The 17,963-nt window shown below is 34.8% G+C and overlaps 1 protein-coding gene across 2 annotated transcripts in view; it reads right to left on the reverse strand.

The window, feature by feature from the left end:
- Positions 1-17,963, reverse strand: part of DUBAI (Deubiquitinating apoptotic inhibitor) — a 52,848-nt gene that overhangs the window by 16,536 nt on the left and 18,349 nt on the right. For both annotated transcript variants that reach the window (XM_089697538.1, XM_089697546.1), the window contains exons 6-8: positions 13,521-13,679; positions 10,928-11,098; positions 550-737 (exon numbers count right to left, since the gene is read on the reverse strand). In XM_089697538.1, coding sequence (XP_089553664.1) covers positions 550-737; positions 10,928-11,098; positions 13,521-13,679 — 518 coding nt within the window. The remainder of the gene's footprint in view (positions 1-549; positions 738-10,927; positions 11,099-13,520; positions 13,680-17,963) is intronic.

The following is a 17,963-nucleotide window of genomic DNA, read 5'->3' on the forward strand; positions in this document are numbered from 1 at the left end:
ATGACATTATACTATTTCGAACACATATAGACCATCTATCCAACTTAACCAAAACAAAGTCAAACTTTAACCGAACCTCACATAGTAATAATTTGAGTCGCCTTAGTCCGGAGACAACAGATGATTAAAATTATAAAAAAGTTATATAACAGAAAGAACAAATTAAAGGCATTCATAAATGAACTGTTGTCTCGTGCAAGAAAATAACTTTGATTCCAAGCATTTTCATTTCGTAGCAAGATTAAAGCAAAGCTTTAAACTTTAAAAGGATTCATAATATGGACTTGATTGCACAGGTTGTCATAAATTTCCGCGAATATTTAATTTGTAGCAAAGAGAAAATTAATACCTTTTACCGTGCAGCATCGACATCCCAGAATCGATATCATTAGAGTACACGTGCATAACATTTCAAACGGTTACACCGAAATGTAGCTGAAGTTTATCGCGAAACAGATATTTTCGCGTAGGTCGACATAATTTGTATGTACATTTGCTGAGCGCATCACACGTAATACGATAAAGTTATGTATATAGGAGTATACTTACTGCCTCGCGACCAGGAGGGCTTGCATCACGCTGTTCATGTAGCAGGTGTTGCCCAGATTGAGCAACCCCACTTTCCGGACGGGCGTCTTGGCCTCCATACTTGGTTGTCCAACTTTACGGGTTTTCCACGGCTGAAGTTGCAATAGCTCACATTCGCCAGATGCCATATGACGCTCCAAGCATTGGATCTGCGACAAAAAGATGATTTTAATCTATTTAAATCGATATACCTCGGTGTTTGCAAACACACAACCCAGAAGATACGTTTTCGCGACGCAGAACGCGAACCCTATTTGTACGCTCACTTTGTTTCCGAAGATTGCCATTTCATTTCCACATGCCGGTACAAAGCTGTTGATAAACACAATCATATTGTGATGTTGAAGGGACATTACATAAAAAAAAATAGATTTCAAATATAACTGTTTATATCATTATACAAATGTGGGAAATGCAAATGATATGCGTATATGCTTTTGTTTTCGTTATAATATTTAGATAATCTTCTTATATATAAAATTCTCGTGTCACAATGTTAGTCTGCATACTCCTCCGAAACGGGTGGACCGATTCTCATGAAATTTTCTGTGCATATCGGGTAAGTCTGAGAATCGGCCAACATCTATTTTTCATATGTACCACGGGCGAAGCCGGGGCGGACCGCTAGTATTATATAATAAATTGATGATCCTACCTATAACCGATACATAATTGATATCTTTAACCCATCCTATCCTGAAATCCAATCGAGATCTCAGATGAGATTAGAGGTTGATAACAGATTTGCAACTAATTGTTGCGTAGGCGGTTTGTACCGCATACCACGAATATTCCGTTTTACGTAATTACCAGGTAAAAGTTATTTATAGAAAACTGTAAATCCTTTTAAAGTAAGCGCTACTTCAGAAGAAATCATAGAACTTTTTTGAGTAAGCGCTATTTTAGAAGAAATCATAAGACGTATATATGTAGCTTGGTAGTAATTGACGCAAGCGGTCATTTCACATAATAATAAATCACCGTTTTGGCCATATTAAGGGCCAGTTTCGAAAAGCCTTTTCAATAAAGCCTTGTGATTTTATCATTCACGTTCTATGACTCTATTCAAACAAACAAAGAAATAAGAAACGATATCAAATACAAATAGCACTTATTCGATATATCCGGATCTGTTCGAAGACTTTTATACGGAAAATATAAAGAGAACAACACAATTTAACTCATCTTATCTCAAGAATAGTGCTTAAAAGTGCGCTGTAGCGACGGATGACTTAAGAAATATTATCAAAGTACTGTAGCGTATAAGAATTCGAGGAATGTATCTAGGCTCAAGCGTACAATCAATCGCACATTACAATAATTTATGATAAAAACAATTAGGTAAGTACTTACATTTCATTTCAACTAAAAAAACGTATAGTAATGTTTGCTTAAACTTAACATTTAAGCGCAGAAATATCATTTATACACAATTGTTTTCGATGTATTTATTTATTGTGACAAGAAGTCTTGTAATCCCTTCTCGTAGGTGGAATCTGGCTTCGAGGCAAAGAAAATTAGCTCTTATAAAATAGTACGTAGGAAGCGAAGCGGGGGATTTTGTAAATCGAAGTTATAAGGCATGCTTACACTAACGAATTAAATCTTTTTATTTAATCAGAAAAAATAAAACCAATAAAATCACATTGCAGCCCTTTTAATATCTCAAGAGAACCAAGAAGAAGATTCTAAAGCAGTTCTTTTGCTTATAAAACAGGAAGTGAAGAGCAAACAAAATAGTCGGACGTCTGCAACTGCATTAATTAATATAACCTTTTAGTACAAACTCTGAATATATATTTCGTTGAAAATCAGAGTACCTAATATGACAGTAATTTAGCTAATTATTCATATTCATAAAGCAATGTTTTCCTTTGACTCGTGGTAAGACGGCATTATGAACCACACGTTGTACATCACTTTGTCCTTTGACAACAAAGTAACGGGTGGTGCATTTATGTTCATTAAATTAAAGTGCTATACTAGTTGTGTTGTCGGCCTGCCTACCCGTTTGCCACCTCAACAGAAATATCGAAAATCGTTAGCGTTTACAAAAACACGTACATTTCCTAAAAATTGTACTTCAACATGATCCAATGAATTCTTCACAATTCAGCGAATAACAACTTGTAACAGATAAATTTAACGAGAATCAAAACATTGAACGTTAATATTACACAGTAGATATTTAAAAAGGATTTCATATTCCCGTTCCATTTATTCCAAAAGAAAGTTTCATGAAATAAATATGCAATTTGAACTATCCGTAACTTTAATAGTGACACGTTTTATGAACTCTTTTATTTACCAACAAGGCAAGGGAATATTAAAAACGAACGACAGCGTAACTAATGCTTATTACAAGTTTAAATGTCAAAGTTCTGCTTTCACATACATGATATTATAAATGAGATTCACATCGGAGCAATTCGAGCAAATGATAATGTGACTCTACCTTTAATGGTGAAGAAAAAAAACTCCGACGGCTTACAGATCATATTAAATTATCAAGAAAATGTTTACGCCCTCTCGCCGAACGAATTACCGCCCATGCTTTTCAAGATAAAAAATATATTTACAATAAAGAGTAGAATATACCAATTAACCTTTTTTTGGATATACATACATATAACTACAATGAAAAAGGATTTAAATAAATGAATTTCCTCATAGCATCTAAGCTTTTGGCACGGGCCGCCTGAATGACTAAATGTTTTTTTGAAAACAATAAAACTATGCCCAAATGCCGCACCAATGAGACAAAGCTTATCACTCTTAATCAATTCCAATAATTTATTGGTAAATTGCAAATACAAATTTAATTGTGACGATTCCCTGAAGTTATGTAAATAATGGTTATAGTTCCTAAAATTAATTTTCTTAATGATATATACTTTAATAACTACGTTGTATCTGCCTAGTATTGAAATATAAACATTTTATATCATTGCAAAAACGGAAAAGGAATCTTTCTAATAACCGCTAGAACTAAGAATCCACCTCAAGTCTCAGTACCGAATCAACAAGTGATAAACAATCTTACTAGAAAGTTGCATTGTATCCCAAATCATAAAAGGTAACTTCAGAAAAAGTCCGGCCGAAATTTTTTACAATTCTAAGATTAAATAATTGAAGTTTTGATATTGATTGCACCGATTGCAATGTATAATTAGTTAAATAAATCGAAACAATTTAAATAAAATTTTACGTGACAGCTAAAATAAGCATTAATCAATAATTAGAAGGCCATCGGTCTTTACATTAATAGGCGGAAATCAGAACCGGAAATAAAATTTAAAAAATGCAAAAAAATACATCAAAATTAAAATACCACAACATCAAAGGTGCATAAAAAAGGAATATTACATACATAATTCAAGTGGCAATAGTGATCAATGGCCGATATAAAGTGCGGACGGGAGCGGTCAGAGCGTGTTTATCGCATGATAGCGCCGGGCCGACTGCACGCTCGGATCCAGACAGCCAGCCTGAGCCTTCTGAACTTCAGCTTGCATTCAGTCGCAGCGACCTTACGGTCACGTCACTAGGGCTCATTATCAACTACACCTCGTATTAGTGCGACGCCTTTGTCAATCCCGTGGCCGAAATTATGTTTTCAATTAAAATGTAACCAAAATGAACAATACTTTATCGGGCACAGAATAATTTAGGTTTGTTCATTATCAAACTACTTATTGATTTGTATGTGAAATACTTTGAACCTATTATTACGCTACGGCTTAATACTATAGAGTGCAGCACAGTAATATATTACTTAAAATATTAAGTCTGCAATAATTTTAGTGTTAAGTATTATTATTTTTTCAGTCGTCTTTGAACTTATACGTTACAAAGACATCGAAGCCTAAGAAAATATCATATCCCATTTTCATCTCTCAGAGAACTTGTAAAGCTTACCCTCGGTGGGGTATCTCGTTCTGATAGTTTAATCTCAAAATCGAATTTTACTCAGATTTCTTCATTTCTAAAACATTATAAAATCTTAAAACCTTCTAACCATACTTTACGTAACATAAACAATGACAATTAATGAAAAACACAACAAATTACGAACTTAATACTGGAATTAGCTGAGAATAATGTCATTCACAATATAAACACCACAAATTCTATGGCTCCTTTTAATAATTATATCGACTTAACACCTCTATATTGCTTGCTGGAGTTCTGCATGTTGCGGAAAATGACAATTTCTAAGAAGCGATGCGCGCCAATTAGCGGCGCTTTGAGTTAGATTTATCAGAAGACATAATATTATTACTACATAGTTACACGATTCATAGAAGTATATATTTCACACCTAATGACGTATCAATTGCAGTTAATTAGAACTGAAATCACGTCCTCTCTTCGGAGATCCATAGTTTACATGGGATGGCTGTAATTATATATAATGCTAACTTAAAAATAGCATAGCGTGTAGGAAGCGGTATAAAATCAAATGCTAAAGTCGCTCAAACATCAAAAAATATTATAGACGGTACTTTTCATTAAACTATTCCCGTCCTCAACGTCCCACAGAAAATCGATATTAAAAACTTATTTCCTGTTTTCTGACGCAAGTCGCAACGCAAAAAATGTAATTTTACTAAAGGTAAATAAGAAACGGGAAGTGCTCAAAACAAAAAGTAAACCGAGCAAAAGATGGCAGCTGAATTATATTTTATACTTCAATCTAAAACTTTCATCATTCTTTTTACATTAATTTTGTTTGTGTACTAGAAAACTAACCATAGATACAAGTATGGTTGATTGACAAGTAATTTTTAAGGTTCACAAGTCTTCTTTACATCCGTTTCTCTTAATTAGAAATGTTTTAGTATAATCTCTCTTATTGAGGAACTTTCCAATTAATACGCCGTTAAGTAGTTCGCCTTGAGCTTTCATGGGTACGCTCCATATCATTATAAGATATGTCGTGAATAATTTAAAAAGTATTATTTTTTTTAAAGAATGCAATGCGCTTTATGAATACAACACCTTTCCAAAAAGCTTTGTTTGGAAAACCGTGACAATTACTAACTCCGCGCGAAATCAAAGCAGGTTGCTAGAATATCACTAAAGGTAAACCTAAAAAACTGTTATTTTGGTTTTACTATTAGAAAAAACGATGTATGGTGTGGCGGGCTTTGTAAACCCAACCGTTTGGTCAACACCCAGTGACAAAGCGGTCACCCGTTTTATTTACCATCGAGTTGTTTTGCATTTTTTTGGTTTCCCTATTCAAATACACAGAGCTCATATGATTTCGGTCCTGTCTGTCTGTCTGGATTCCGGACCGATGTGGAAGAGTATTCACTCGAATGGGCTATTGCAAAATTGGAAAGAGGTTTTTATTCTGCGACGGTATAACGATGATAAATTGCAAATAACCATGAAGCACATGTAAGGATAGTATTAAAGTAATTTTATGCATTTCATTTCATGCCAATATGATAATTTATATCGAGTAGATTTCTGCTAGCGGATATTCCGTTACATTGTTATGCGCTGTTCGAGTATAGCACAACAGAAATAACTCTGGTATACGATGAAATTGGAACTTATTTCGGTCTGAATATTCATCCCTTATATCGAATTATTCCATTCCATGTTCACAGTGCCCTTTGACATTTCTATGTTATTAGTTTGTAGACCTTATATTATAGCTAAGGACACCTACGTAGGTAACATAATCATAATAATATCTGCTTTTAGATGAAACAATATTAAAAAATAAGGTTTTCTCTAATGTAGTTTAAATTTCGATATACTACATATCTAGAATAAACTGTTATTCGTGGATTAACTCGTAATCGATGTACCCTGTCGCTACTCACTAAACTTAATCGCTCATCTATTAGTCCATTGAATAAAAAGTTCTAGAGTGCGTGAGTTAGTAACGTAAGATGTTTCTTCGGAAACATGTCAAGATTCCCTAGGTAATAAACATACTAAAACCCCGGGCCACTAGGAGGAGCCCCGGAGTGGGGGGAGGGGGGAAATGGGTCCATTTTTTCATTTTTCGCTTAAATCTCAAAAACGGTACATGTTAGAGAAAAACTTTCAAGGAAAAGTTGAAAGGCCATAAAATTATCTACAAGTTGTACCTGAATCATTTTTTCCTATATCCTACCGTTTCTGAGTTATACGCGGTAAAACATGATTTTGGCTCAAACAATTTCCACATCAATCGATCAAAAAATATTTCTTTCTTCCAAAAAACTCAAATGTGCAACTTGTGACCGGTACTGATAGATTGCTCTTAATTAGGTCTATAATTGGTAAAATAAACACATTCCTCCATGGAAGCCTTTAGGAGGAATCGATTGTCAAAATATTATAATATGGTAGTTTGAGTTACTGAACTTGATCTTTTTATTTTTTTTCTTCCAAAAAACTCAAAAGTGCAACTTGTGACCGGTACAGATAGATTGCTCATAATTGGGTCTATCATTGATAAAAATACCAAATTCCACCACGGAGGCGTTTACGGGGAATTGAATTTTATTAGGGTAGTTACGATACTTGAACTTTTTATTTTTTTTCTCCAAAAAAACTCAAAAGTGCAACTTGTGACCGATACTGATAGATTGCTCTTAATTAGGTCTATAATTGGTAAAATAAACACATTCCTCCATGGAAGCCTTTAGGAGGAATCGATTGTCAAAATACTATATTAGGGTAGTTTGAGTTACTGAACTTGATCTTTTTATTTTTTTCTTCCAAAAAACTCAAAAGTGCAACTTGTGACCGGTACTGTTAGATTGCTCTTAATTAGGTCTATAATTGGTAAAATAAACACATTCCTCCATGGAGGCCTTTAGGAGGAATCGATTGTCAAAATACTATATTAGGGTAGTTTGAGTTACTGAACTTGATCTTTTTATTTTTTTCTTCCAAAAAACTCAAAAGTGCAACTTGTGACCGGTACAGATAAATTACTCATAATAAGGTCTATCATTGATAAAAATACTAGATTCCACCACCGAGGCGTTTACGGGGAATTGAATTTTATTAGGGTAGATACGATACTTGAACTTTTTATTTTTTTTCTTCCAAAAAAACTCAAAAGTGCAACTTGTGACCGGTACCGATTGATTGCTCATAATTAGGTCTATCATTGATAAAAAAACCAGATTCCACCATGGAGGCGTTTAGGAGGTATTGAATTTTATTAGGGTAGTTACGATACATGAACTTTTTAACTAACTACCCTAATAAAATTCAATTCCCCGTAAACGCCTCCATGGTGGAATCTGGTATTTTTATCAATGATAGACCTAATTATGAGCAATCTATCTGTACCGGTCACAAGTTGCACTTTTGAGCATTTTGGAAGAAAAAAAATAAAAAGTTCATGTATCGTAACTACCCTGATAAAATTCAATTCCCCGTAAACGCCTCCGTGGTGGAATCTGGTATTTTTAGCAATGATAGACCTAATTATGAGCAATCTATCTGTACCGGTCACAAGTTGTACTTTTGAGTTTTTTGGAAGAAAAAAATAAAAAGATCAAGTTCAGTAACTCAAACTGCCCTAATATAATATTTTGACAATCGATTCCTCCTAAAGGCTTCCATGGAGGAATGTGTTTATTTTACCAATTATAGACCTAATTAAGAGCAATCTATCAGTACTGGTCACAAGTTGCACATTTGAGTTTTTTGGAAGAAAGAAATATTTTTTGATCGATTGATGTGGAAATTGTTTGAGCCAAAATCATGTTTTACTGCGTATAACTCAGAAACGGTAGGATATAGGAAAAAATGATTTAGGTACAACTTGTAGATAATTTTATGGCCTTTCAACTTTTCCTTGAAAGTTTTTCTCTAACATGTACCGTTTTTGAGATTTAAGCGAAAAATGAAAAAATGGACCCATTTCCCCCCTCCCCCCACTCCGGGGCTCCTCCTAGTGGCCCGGGGTTTTAGTATGTTTATTACCTAGGGACTCTTGACATGTTTCCGAAGAAACATCTTACGTTACTAACTCACGCACTCTAGACCCCCCTTGGAGGGACTCATTCAATGGACTATATGGGCATTTATAAACTGTTGCGTGGGGTTTAAACTATTGTCATTATGTCTTTACGATAATATATATATTTAAACGGAATTTTATGCGAATTGACATGGTTGTCTTTGATATTAAGATTTAAATTGATATTACGAAAAAAAAATAGAGTATACAATTGAAATTACAAGCCTTAGTATTTTATTTGACGCGATTTTTTATACAATTAGAAATTAAAGACTTTTTTGCGGATTTTAAACGTGATCTAATGTTCATTATAATACTAGCGGTCCTCCCCGGCTTCGCCCGTGGTAGGTACCTACATATTTAAACTATCCTATCTCTCAAGTTGGATCGAACTGCACATGGTGTGCGAATTTTATTATAATCGGTTAAGTGGTTTAGGAGTCCATTGAGGACAAACATTGTGACACGAGATTTATATATATATATTACTAGCGACCCGCCCCGGCTTCGCACGGGTGCAATGCTGATACTAAATACACTACAGAAAAACTGTGAACGTTGTATATAAAAACATAGCGGCCCGCTCTGGCCACAGATTAGAGAATAGTTACTTCGTAACAGATACATCACTCCCATACAAAAGCTAAAATACCTACGCTATATTTACCTACAAAATGCGCCGCAACTCGGCTGCAGTAAGAAATGTACTCTACGAACACGCACCGAGAAGCGAGTTTCCCGCGTACGCCGCGTGATTGCGTCATCAAACGAAAACTTTAGGGTTGTACCGAGCGCGTAAATTAAACACAGAGTTGCTGAAACACTTAATTTTTTATTGTTAATTATATTTGTTACATTATACAATAAAAAAATTAAATCTTATTGATAGTAGTTGTTTACTTCGGTTTCACCCGCGTGTACCCGCTATATGTGTCTCCTGGTTCCTGTTTAGGCAATTGAAAAAAAGACAATTCCTTGTTATTCACTCTTGAACTCCGACACCCGTCCACATCGCAATAACCGGGCATCTTGGTAGCGAGCGCGGGAAACGTGACGCGGGTGCGCAGTCTCGCGTGTGCCAACCAACTGCCGCTTGGGTCGGTACCGACCTACTGTGCGGTAGGCACTTATAGCGCGACCTTGAGCGAGTGACGGAGGCCTGCTCTGGCTTCGCACGGGTATAGAATATATAGCCGGGCGGCCGGCCGGTACCGCCGCAAACGCTACGTCCCGCAATTTTTAAATCTGTAATATCTTCGAAAATATTCACTTAAATCATACGGTGTAAAGGGCCATATAGATCTATATTAAATGAACAATGTATTCAAGGTATTTAATTGGTTAAGGATTAATGCTGTATTGGTTAAAATCGCTTCGAAAATTAGCCATTATTTGTCGTAAAAAGTAAATGACAAAAAAAAGTTATTGTGGGTTATCCATAAGAGATAGACATATACCATCGCGGACTTTTCTGTAGACCTTTTCAATGTGTATAATACTAAGTACATTATTTTGATAAAACTCGTAGGGTTCAGCCTGCGTTTGCAATGTAAGCGGAAAAATGTAATTTTTTACGACATCACATTAGAAACCTCAAAAATAACAGTACTTCTCCACTATTTAATGGGTGTTATTATACATATAAATCTTCCTCTTGAATCACTCTTTCTATTAAAAAAAACCGCATCAAAATCCGTTGCGTAGTTTCAAAGATTTAAGCGTACAAAGGGACATAGGGACATAGGGATATAGGGACAGAGAAATCGACTTTGTTTTATACTATGTAGTGAAGATGTACTTAACCCGACGCGGACGTTTCGAACACTTAACAGCGAGTATGGTCACAGAGATACTAATCTATTTATATTATTTACCATGGAGTTAAATACTACTTTTAAATCCGTTAAAAATCTTGTTTTCTTAATACATTTGTATTTGTATATTTTCTCATCTTCTATGTCAGACTCCCAAATGGGATTTATAAGCTTAGACTTACGCTAACGCTACATGCATGCAAAATTAATATCCGTCAAGGGTGACTTGCGATTGAAAATTTCAAATCATACGACTTCCAGTCATACGTAAAATGAAAAATCTATCATTATCCAACGAAAACCTCATTTCTTGTCAATTATCGAGTCAAAGATGATTCGCTTTTGACATATTCATAAGTCCGTTCCACCGTATCGTATAAAACGTTACAAAACGTTTATTTTTCAACCAATACCATAAACGTGTCGTAGCACGTCCTGATGTACAACAACAATGGCATTAGGGGCGAATAATGGATGAAAAGGTGAGCCTGTAAAGTTTACGTAAAGAATTGCAAAAGGAATGAAACACAAAGGGACTCACCACGTGCGCGTATCTATCGCGGAATATGTACAGGTTGTCGCCTCTCAGAGTCTCCATGTTGTGGTTCATCATGGCCGTGAGAATGTCGACTAGATTCTGCAGCAGTTGCCGGTTCCACTGCCCACTGTCCTCGGCCAGGCTCACCAGCACTTCGCCCACGTGTGGGGATATCTAAGAGAACATTTTTAAATGTTCACAATTTGATTTACGCCCGCGGCTGCGGCCGCGTTTTCAAAGAAAACCCGTTTCTGGGGGATTTCCAGGATAAAAAGTAGCCTATGTCTTATTCTGGATCTTTAGCTACCTACATACCAAATTTCATTGGAATCGGTTCAGTAGTATTTGCGTGAAGGAGTAACAAATATCCATCCATCCTCAAAAACTTTCGCATTTATAATTTAGTATTTTCTCGTCACAAACTCAGACCTTTATATTCTCAGTAAGGGTGCCGAAATTAAGACGCTTATTCATTTCTGCATAAACATCTTTTATGTGACATCTATTCCTGTTCATAACAAATTTCATCTTCACATAAATGAAGAAATGACAGCGCTATTCATTACGACTCTCGGAAATAAAGACAAAACAGATTCCTCTTTAATAAGATCTAGAGTCTTGTTAATATATGAGCTACTAGATTTCACTCGCGACTTCTTTCGAATAGTAACCAGATTTATGAGTACAGGTAAGGATGATGATTGAGTTTCAATGCATGCAATGCTTGGAAATTCGACATAGAATAATCAAGAAGGGACATAACCACAGACACGCTATAACATTAGTTGCAATATCCTCTCGCATGTCGAAATACCGGCTCCCGGTGTAAACAAATTTTCGCCGTGTATGTCGATATACCGGGGGCCGGTGTGGGTTCGAGTGTTTTGTTTTTTAGTATAAACAACCTCATTGTATATCACCCTATCCTTTCTGACACATTACAAATGCTTATAGAAGAAACAGGCCGGCTAGTGACGCCAAAACACGAGCAGCGCTAGTGAAAAAAATTTAAACACGCGTCATTCAAAACTCCGTCATCGCACGTGGTGACTACGTATTTTTGTTTTGGTGAAAACTTGTTCTAATCTTAAAGTGATTCGCTGAATATTAAAAGCAACGATGGATGGGTTATTAAATATTGATTATATATACTAATTATATAATAGTTCTGTTAACTTTCACTAAAATTCGGTCTGTAACTATCAGCATGTGCAAGGTCGAACGCGTGATGACGATTTTATTGTCGTTATATTTCAGCCAGAAATGGATAAAAAGGTAAGTTGATATTAGATCTAAAACGTAAAACTACTTAGTTTTGATATATTTCATAGGGTAGCATTATATTTGTTTCAAAAACATGAAAATACGTAGTGAAATATGATACTACGTAGTATCATACCGGGAGCCGGTACGTCGACAGATTGCGTATTTTTAGGATGCTACCTAAGTATGGATATGCCTCAGGAATATTTTTGTATGCATTAAAATTTTAATTGATTGCTGACTGCTACATTACCGAAATATGACCAGAATAGATGTTTTGAATGTATGATAGTAAAAAACAAACACATCTAATAAGAGCCATGCCTTGAAAATATTATGTTTTACGAAAAGTCGTATCCATACTTTTATAGCCTCCAGGTACCAAAATGAACAATTTTTTGCTACTTTTAACAACTTATATCTTGAAATATTTCTTAGAACTGTACTGTTCTGTTGATTTGTTTTGATGCTTTAATCTATCTAAATCTTAGAAAATGTCTAAAAGTTCCGTTAGTTGCAATATTTTTTCCAAAAACTATGTTTTTAAATGTACATAATTTTTGACCCAAATTTTTGAGTTATTTTTGTTTAGCTCCTACTCAAGATATTTATAATATAGTGCTGCGATACTTTCGTAATACATAGTTTATAAGCTTAAGTTTCTAATAAACAAAACATCGTGTCCAAATCGGCATGCGTCATTTAAAATTAGGTTGAAATACGATACCCACTTTTGATGACTCGTTCAAGTGGCGGTTTTTTGTGACGATATTAAGATCGTGTGTTGTGTAAAAAATTTGTATGGTGGCACTTGAATTTTGTGTTGTATTTTAAACCTAATGTGATAAGTTGTAAATAAAATGTTTTAATTACTTCCAAATGTTGTTTTAATTCAAATTATAACCGAAACTTATCTAAATATCACACTACCCTCTGTTGAAAGTTCTGTGTTAGCTTTAATTGAGTATTTATATAGAAATGGTTGAAAGTGAATAAAGATTATTCAATTTACAATAAGATTTATAACTTGAATTAACTTGATTCGTACTAGATACGGAGAAAATCGAGTTAATGTAAAAGTCTATCTCAAAATTTCGCTGTCTGTCGACCATACCGGCTCCCGGTATGACGGATAGGGAAAATCGGAAAAATGCAAGAAAAATGTCATCGACATCCTAAAGGATATAGTGTAAAGGAGTCAGTTTTCATTTTAACAAGCTGCACCTAGACGTAGCCATAATTCATAATATATCCATCACACATCGCAACGTTTGCCATAGCAACGTCATATAAATTGCGTACACGTCGGATATTCGCAACCACAATAACTTACCCTATCAAAGGCTTCGGCGGACTCCTGCAAAGAAGCGAGCACGTGAAGGATGACATCCGCAACCGTCTGCCGAAGCGGCACCGGATTGTTAATGGCCGTGAATAGATTCGCGATGTTATCAACCGATACTTCGATCAATATATCGAACAGCTCGTTCTCCTGTGGACAAATACTTAAGTATAGAACCTAGAGAAAAGAAATAGAAAAGTATAAAATCTTGGAAACCTATTAAATGCGAAAAATACTTTAACTTGCGTCTTTCACTTTGCCGCAGCGACCTCTTTGATCGCTAGCTAAATACTTATTTTTACAGAAATACACACAATTGTGATATTTTCAACTTACACAGTTATAATAAACTTTATTACACGTGTATTAGAAATACACGGGGTATTTCTAATACACGTGTAACACGGTTGTGATAACGGGAAAAAATATATGGGTAAAATTGAATCAGCTTTTCAGAATGCACTAGTCAAAAATCCTTTCAAAGGAAAAGGGTGTATAATGCTTTATTATAAAATTCCTCGAAGTATCGACGCGTAGAAAAAGAAAAAATTTTAAATTCCAATGCTACAGTATCGTACAAAATATGCGACCTGAACCGAATAGCTTCAAAATGCTAACATAGGATAAATATTTTAAAACTAAAGATACTTCTCTTTATCAAAAGCTTTTATCAAAAATAGGTGCAAGAACTGTATGAGTACGAAAATAATTATAATTTATAAAGCTATTTGAGTTTATAGTGCGCTATTTACTTTAACATATATATATCTTTCAAGATTCTTCCTCAAAAGGTCCTCGTTTGATGAATCGAAGTTTACGATCGCCAATTTAAAGGTACAGTGACTGAAGACGGACAGACGGACTACTCGGCGCCTTGACTATTTCATATCGACACAATTCCACCTATCCTTTAGAAATACTTTAAAATGCTTAGCTGCTGCATTTTGTCCGATTGGGAGCACCGGAAATCCAATATTACAATTCTATCCATCCTGAATACTGCTAAAGGTTGTATAGGCCAGTCCAAATACATTATTTCTCATCTGATGTGAAGGCTATGTCGTATTTCGTGTAGCAGAGCTACGCCTGTATTTTTGCTTAGCTTTTGAAAAATGCATTAGTTTCATCTGATTTTTTTAGACTTGATTTAGTTCTAGTTATCTAAAAACACAGAATCTCTTCTACAACTGTAATTACAAAAAAATTAATATTTATTCTGCTTGGTGACAAAAATGATGTGTTGCCGTGTAAACTTTATAAAAGTAAGAAAATAAATACTATCATTATTAATATTGCACATAAAACATCTCTCTTTCGCTATTAGTATGGGTTAATTTTTTTCCATCCTATGAATTTTAATAAGTTTTTAAATGGCGTACAACGTGCGACGTTAATGATGAGGACGATAATAATTGAAATAACCAATTATGGAGGTAGATTTAAATTATCAGCTACAGAGCGATAAACAGCGAAAATATTCTAAAGATGCATCTACTTTCAATAATTAACATGAATAAACATCGATAACTCAGTTTGAAACATCCGGAATTTACCTTTAGGTTTAGTGAAAGGCTGGATCGTGATTCGTGGCCTAATTATTTATTATGAAAGGGTGGAGTGAGACAGAAGGCCTAGAGGTCTATACGGGAATTTCACTTGCAAACTGCAAATGAAAATGAATCTAATTATAGATTGAACGGCTTGATAAACAGTTTCCTTAAAGCACCATTTCTTTTTCTGCCTGTAATTCTATTTTTATTTCGATTTCTACTTCTGTTTCACAAACTCTCGGCAGTTTTGCATAACTTAGTTTATAGTCTCCGAACATGGATAAAATTATCCAAAAAGTTGCAAGATTAGCTTGTTTCAATAGAGTAATTTATAAATTTTAACTGTAAATACAAGAGCTTACCAACCCCTTACTTTGATACCTTAGCAACAAATAATTTAAACATCAAACGAGGTGTACATAAATTAATCCACCCTGTATAATAAGTCTATTATCATAAGTGTATCCGCGCTTGTACTATCAAGTGGGATTCGCTTAGAAGTTTATTTCGAGACCAGGATCGATATCCGATATCAACTATACAACAGGTGTTGAGAACTTATGCGTCGTAGTTGATGTTTTGAGTATTCTGCTAGATATTTGAATAAAAATACTAGGAGAAAATCTGATAGAACACGCATCGTTTAAAACTTTACAGCCTGCTAACTATCAACTACAAGTTGTTCGCATAATGAGCTATGAAGATTGTTTATAATATCTTTATGCAGATTTTCACGTTATCTATATTGTACCTACGTAAAGAAATTAACAAAAGAGTTGTCTACACAAAAAATTGTTTAACAGGAGCACTATATTTACCTACAAATAATTTAAATCTATTTAAACCCAACGCTTGTAATTGCGATGCAATAGTTTTCCAACTAACATGGTCGTCGAACATCGCGCGATCGAATAATTAATTTTCTATTGTGTTCTGCACACGAGTTTACCGTCCATAGATAACTAAGACAGGATCTCCTAACGCAATTAATAACATAAAGGCTTTATCCAACAACTAGACAAACGTCCGGTGCACGTCGAATTGAAAAGGAACAGAAAATTCGTAGTAAAACTATAACAGCACAGCAAAAATCGCTAGCGTAAACGAAAAGCTGACATTTTAAACACTTCTTTTACAATTCACATAATATTGTAACGCATATATGTAAACTTTGAAAACTTGTAGACATTCACAAGAGCTAGAATCTAATTGAGTTGAATCGTGAAATAACCATTAAACTTCACTGACAATACCGTCGACATATGAACAGATGTAATGCGGTATAGACAGTTCTACGTTGGATTGAGTTTAATTGTCTATGAATGGCTTCTTTATTTCAGCCCCGTCTCTTGGTTTGGACTGACCTGACTCTATAGTTCTCCGAAAGTTCATCCGTTTATTTTTACCCTATCAACTACTAGGCTTTACCCATTTCTATCACAAATTACTATACCGGATACCCAATATCAAAAGCAAATTCTGACATCGCTTCAACGAAGCAAATTCAAATACAAATTATAATTAAATTTGGATAGAATGTAGTTACAATGCAGGTTTGGTATTTCATACGAATGTTACATTCCACCCCGTTTGGGCGATCAAATATTTGAAATTGAACATTGATTAATTAGCACTAATCCATACTAATATTATAAATGCGAAAGTAACTCTGTCTGTCTGTCTGTCTGTTACTCAATCACGCCTAAACTACTGAACCAATTTGCATGAAATTTGGTATGGAGATATTTTGATACCCGAGAAAGGACATAGGCTACCTTTTATTGCGAAATATGTACCACGGCCGAAGCCCGGGCGGGCCACTATATAAAAATAATTTTGATTTTCGTACATGTCAATCATTAGTTGTCAATCCAGTCAAATACGGTTGAATACGGTCAAAATATTGTTTGACATTCATGCGTTCAAAAATGTATTTTGTGTAAAATAATTAAAAAGTAAAAAGGGTGAATAAACTATTGTCTGTATTTTTTTTAAATCAATTATTGAAAAGTGCAATTAAAGCAGATACATAAAAATTCCTCAAATATTTGTGTTTACGCGTGCTTTCAGAAGTTGATAAGGTATTTTCGGTGAGGAAACTAACCAAGAAGGATAGTTCGATTAATTATTTAAAAAAAAAATCTCTAAAAATGTAAAAATTCTGACAACTATTTGTCGCGATTTCGTCGAATGCTTCAACAATATTGCGTTGAAATAATATTATAACGTTAAAATTGAAACGGAGGGCCTGGCTCATTCGATTGAACCAAGCTAAATTGCGTTTTGAAGATTACATCCATTTACGCGATGCAATTAGCACAGAGAAGAAGATGCAGAAAATATTGGGCTATTTAGGTGCTTAGGTGCTATTTTACCAGCGACATACACAGGTAGCCCAAGTCATACGCATGAATATGCGCAAGATGCAATGACATATGTTCGTCATTATGGTCGGCCTGGATCTATTCATTACATTTACATGAAATCCAAAATGGATGGAAATTATTCTACTGCTGCGTCCCGGACAATTATCAAGTGATCGGCTCGACATTACCACACGTGTTTTCAAGCAATGAGTTACATTAAAGCAACACATCTTTCGGATTATTCAATGATGGATGTATTCAATCGATCCAGACCGACATTATGTTGTAATCATGAATATGATTAATGGACCGGGTGGCACCATCAACCGCCAATCACCATGCATAGTTGACAGCGAGTGTTCCAAAAGGAATCCACGAAAATTTACTGTAGAAACTATCACGGGCAACAAGATGATAGTGGTAGAACTATCATAACTAAAGTGAAAGGAAACGATTTTGTGGTCGACAACAGTTAAAGAATGAAAAGAGTTAATCCGAATGCATCCCAGGCTGCAAAG

This window comes from Colias philodice, chromosome 1 (assembly GCF_061535455.1).
Source record: "Colias philodice isolate Cphi_HAF_F1 chromosome 1, ilColPhil1 Martin Lab GWU primary, whole genome shotgun sequence".
Taxonomy (NCBI): Eukaryota; Metazoa; Arthropoda; class Insecta; order Lepidoptera; family Pieridae; genus Colias; species Colias philodice.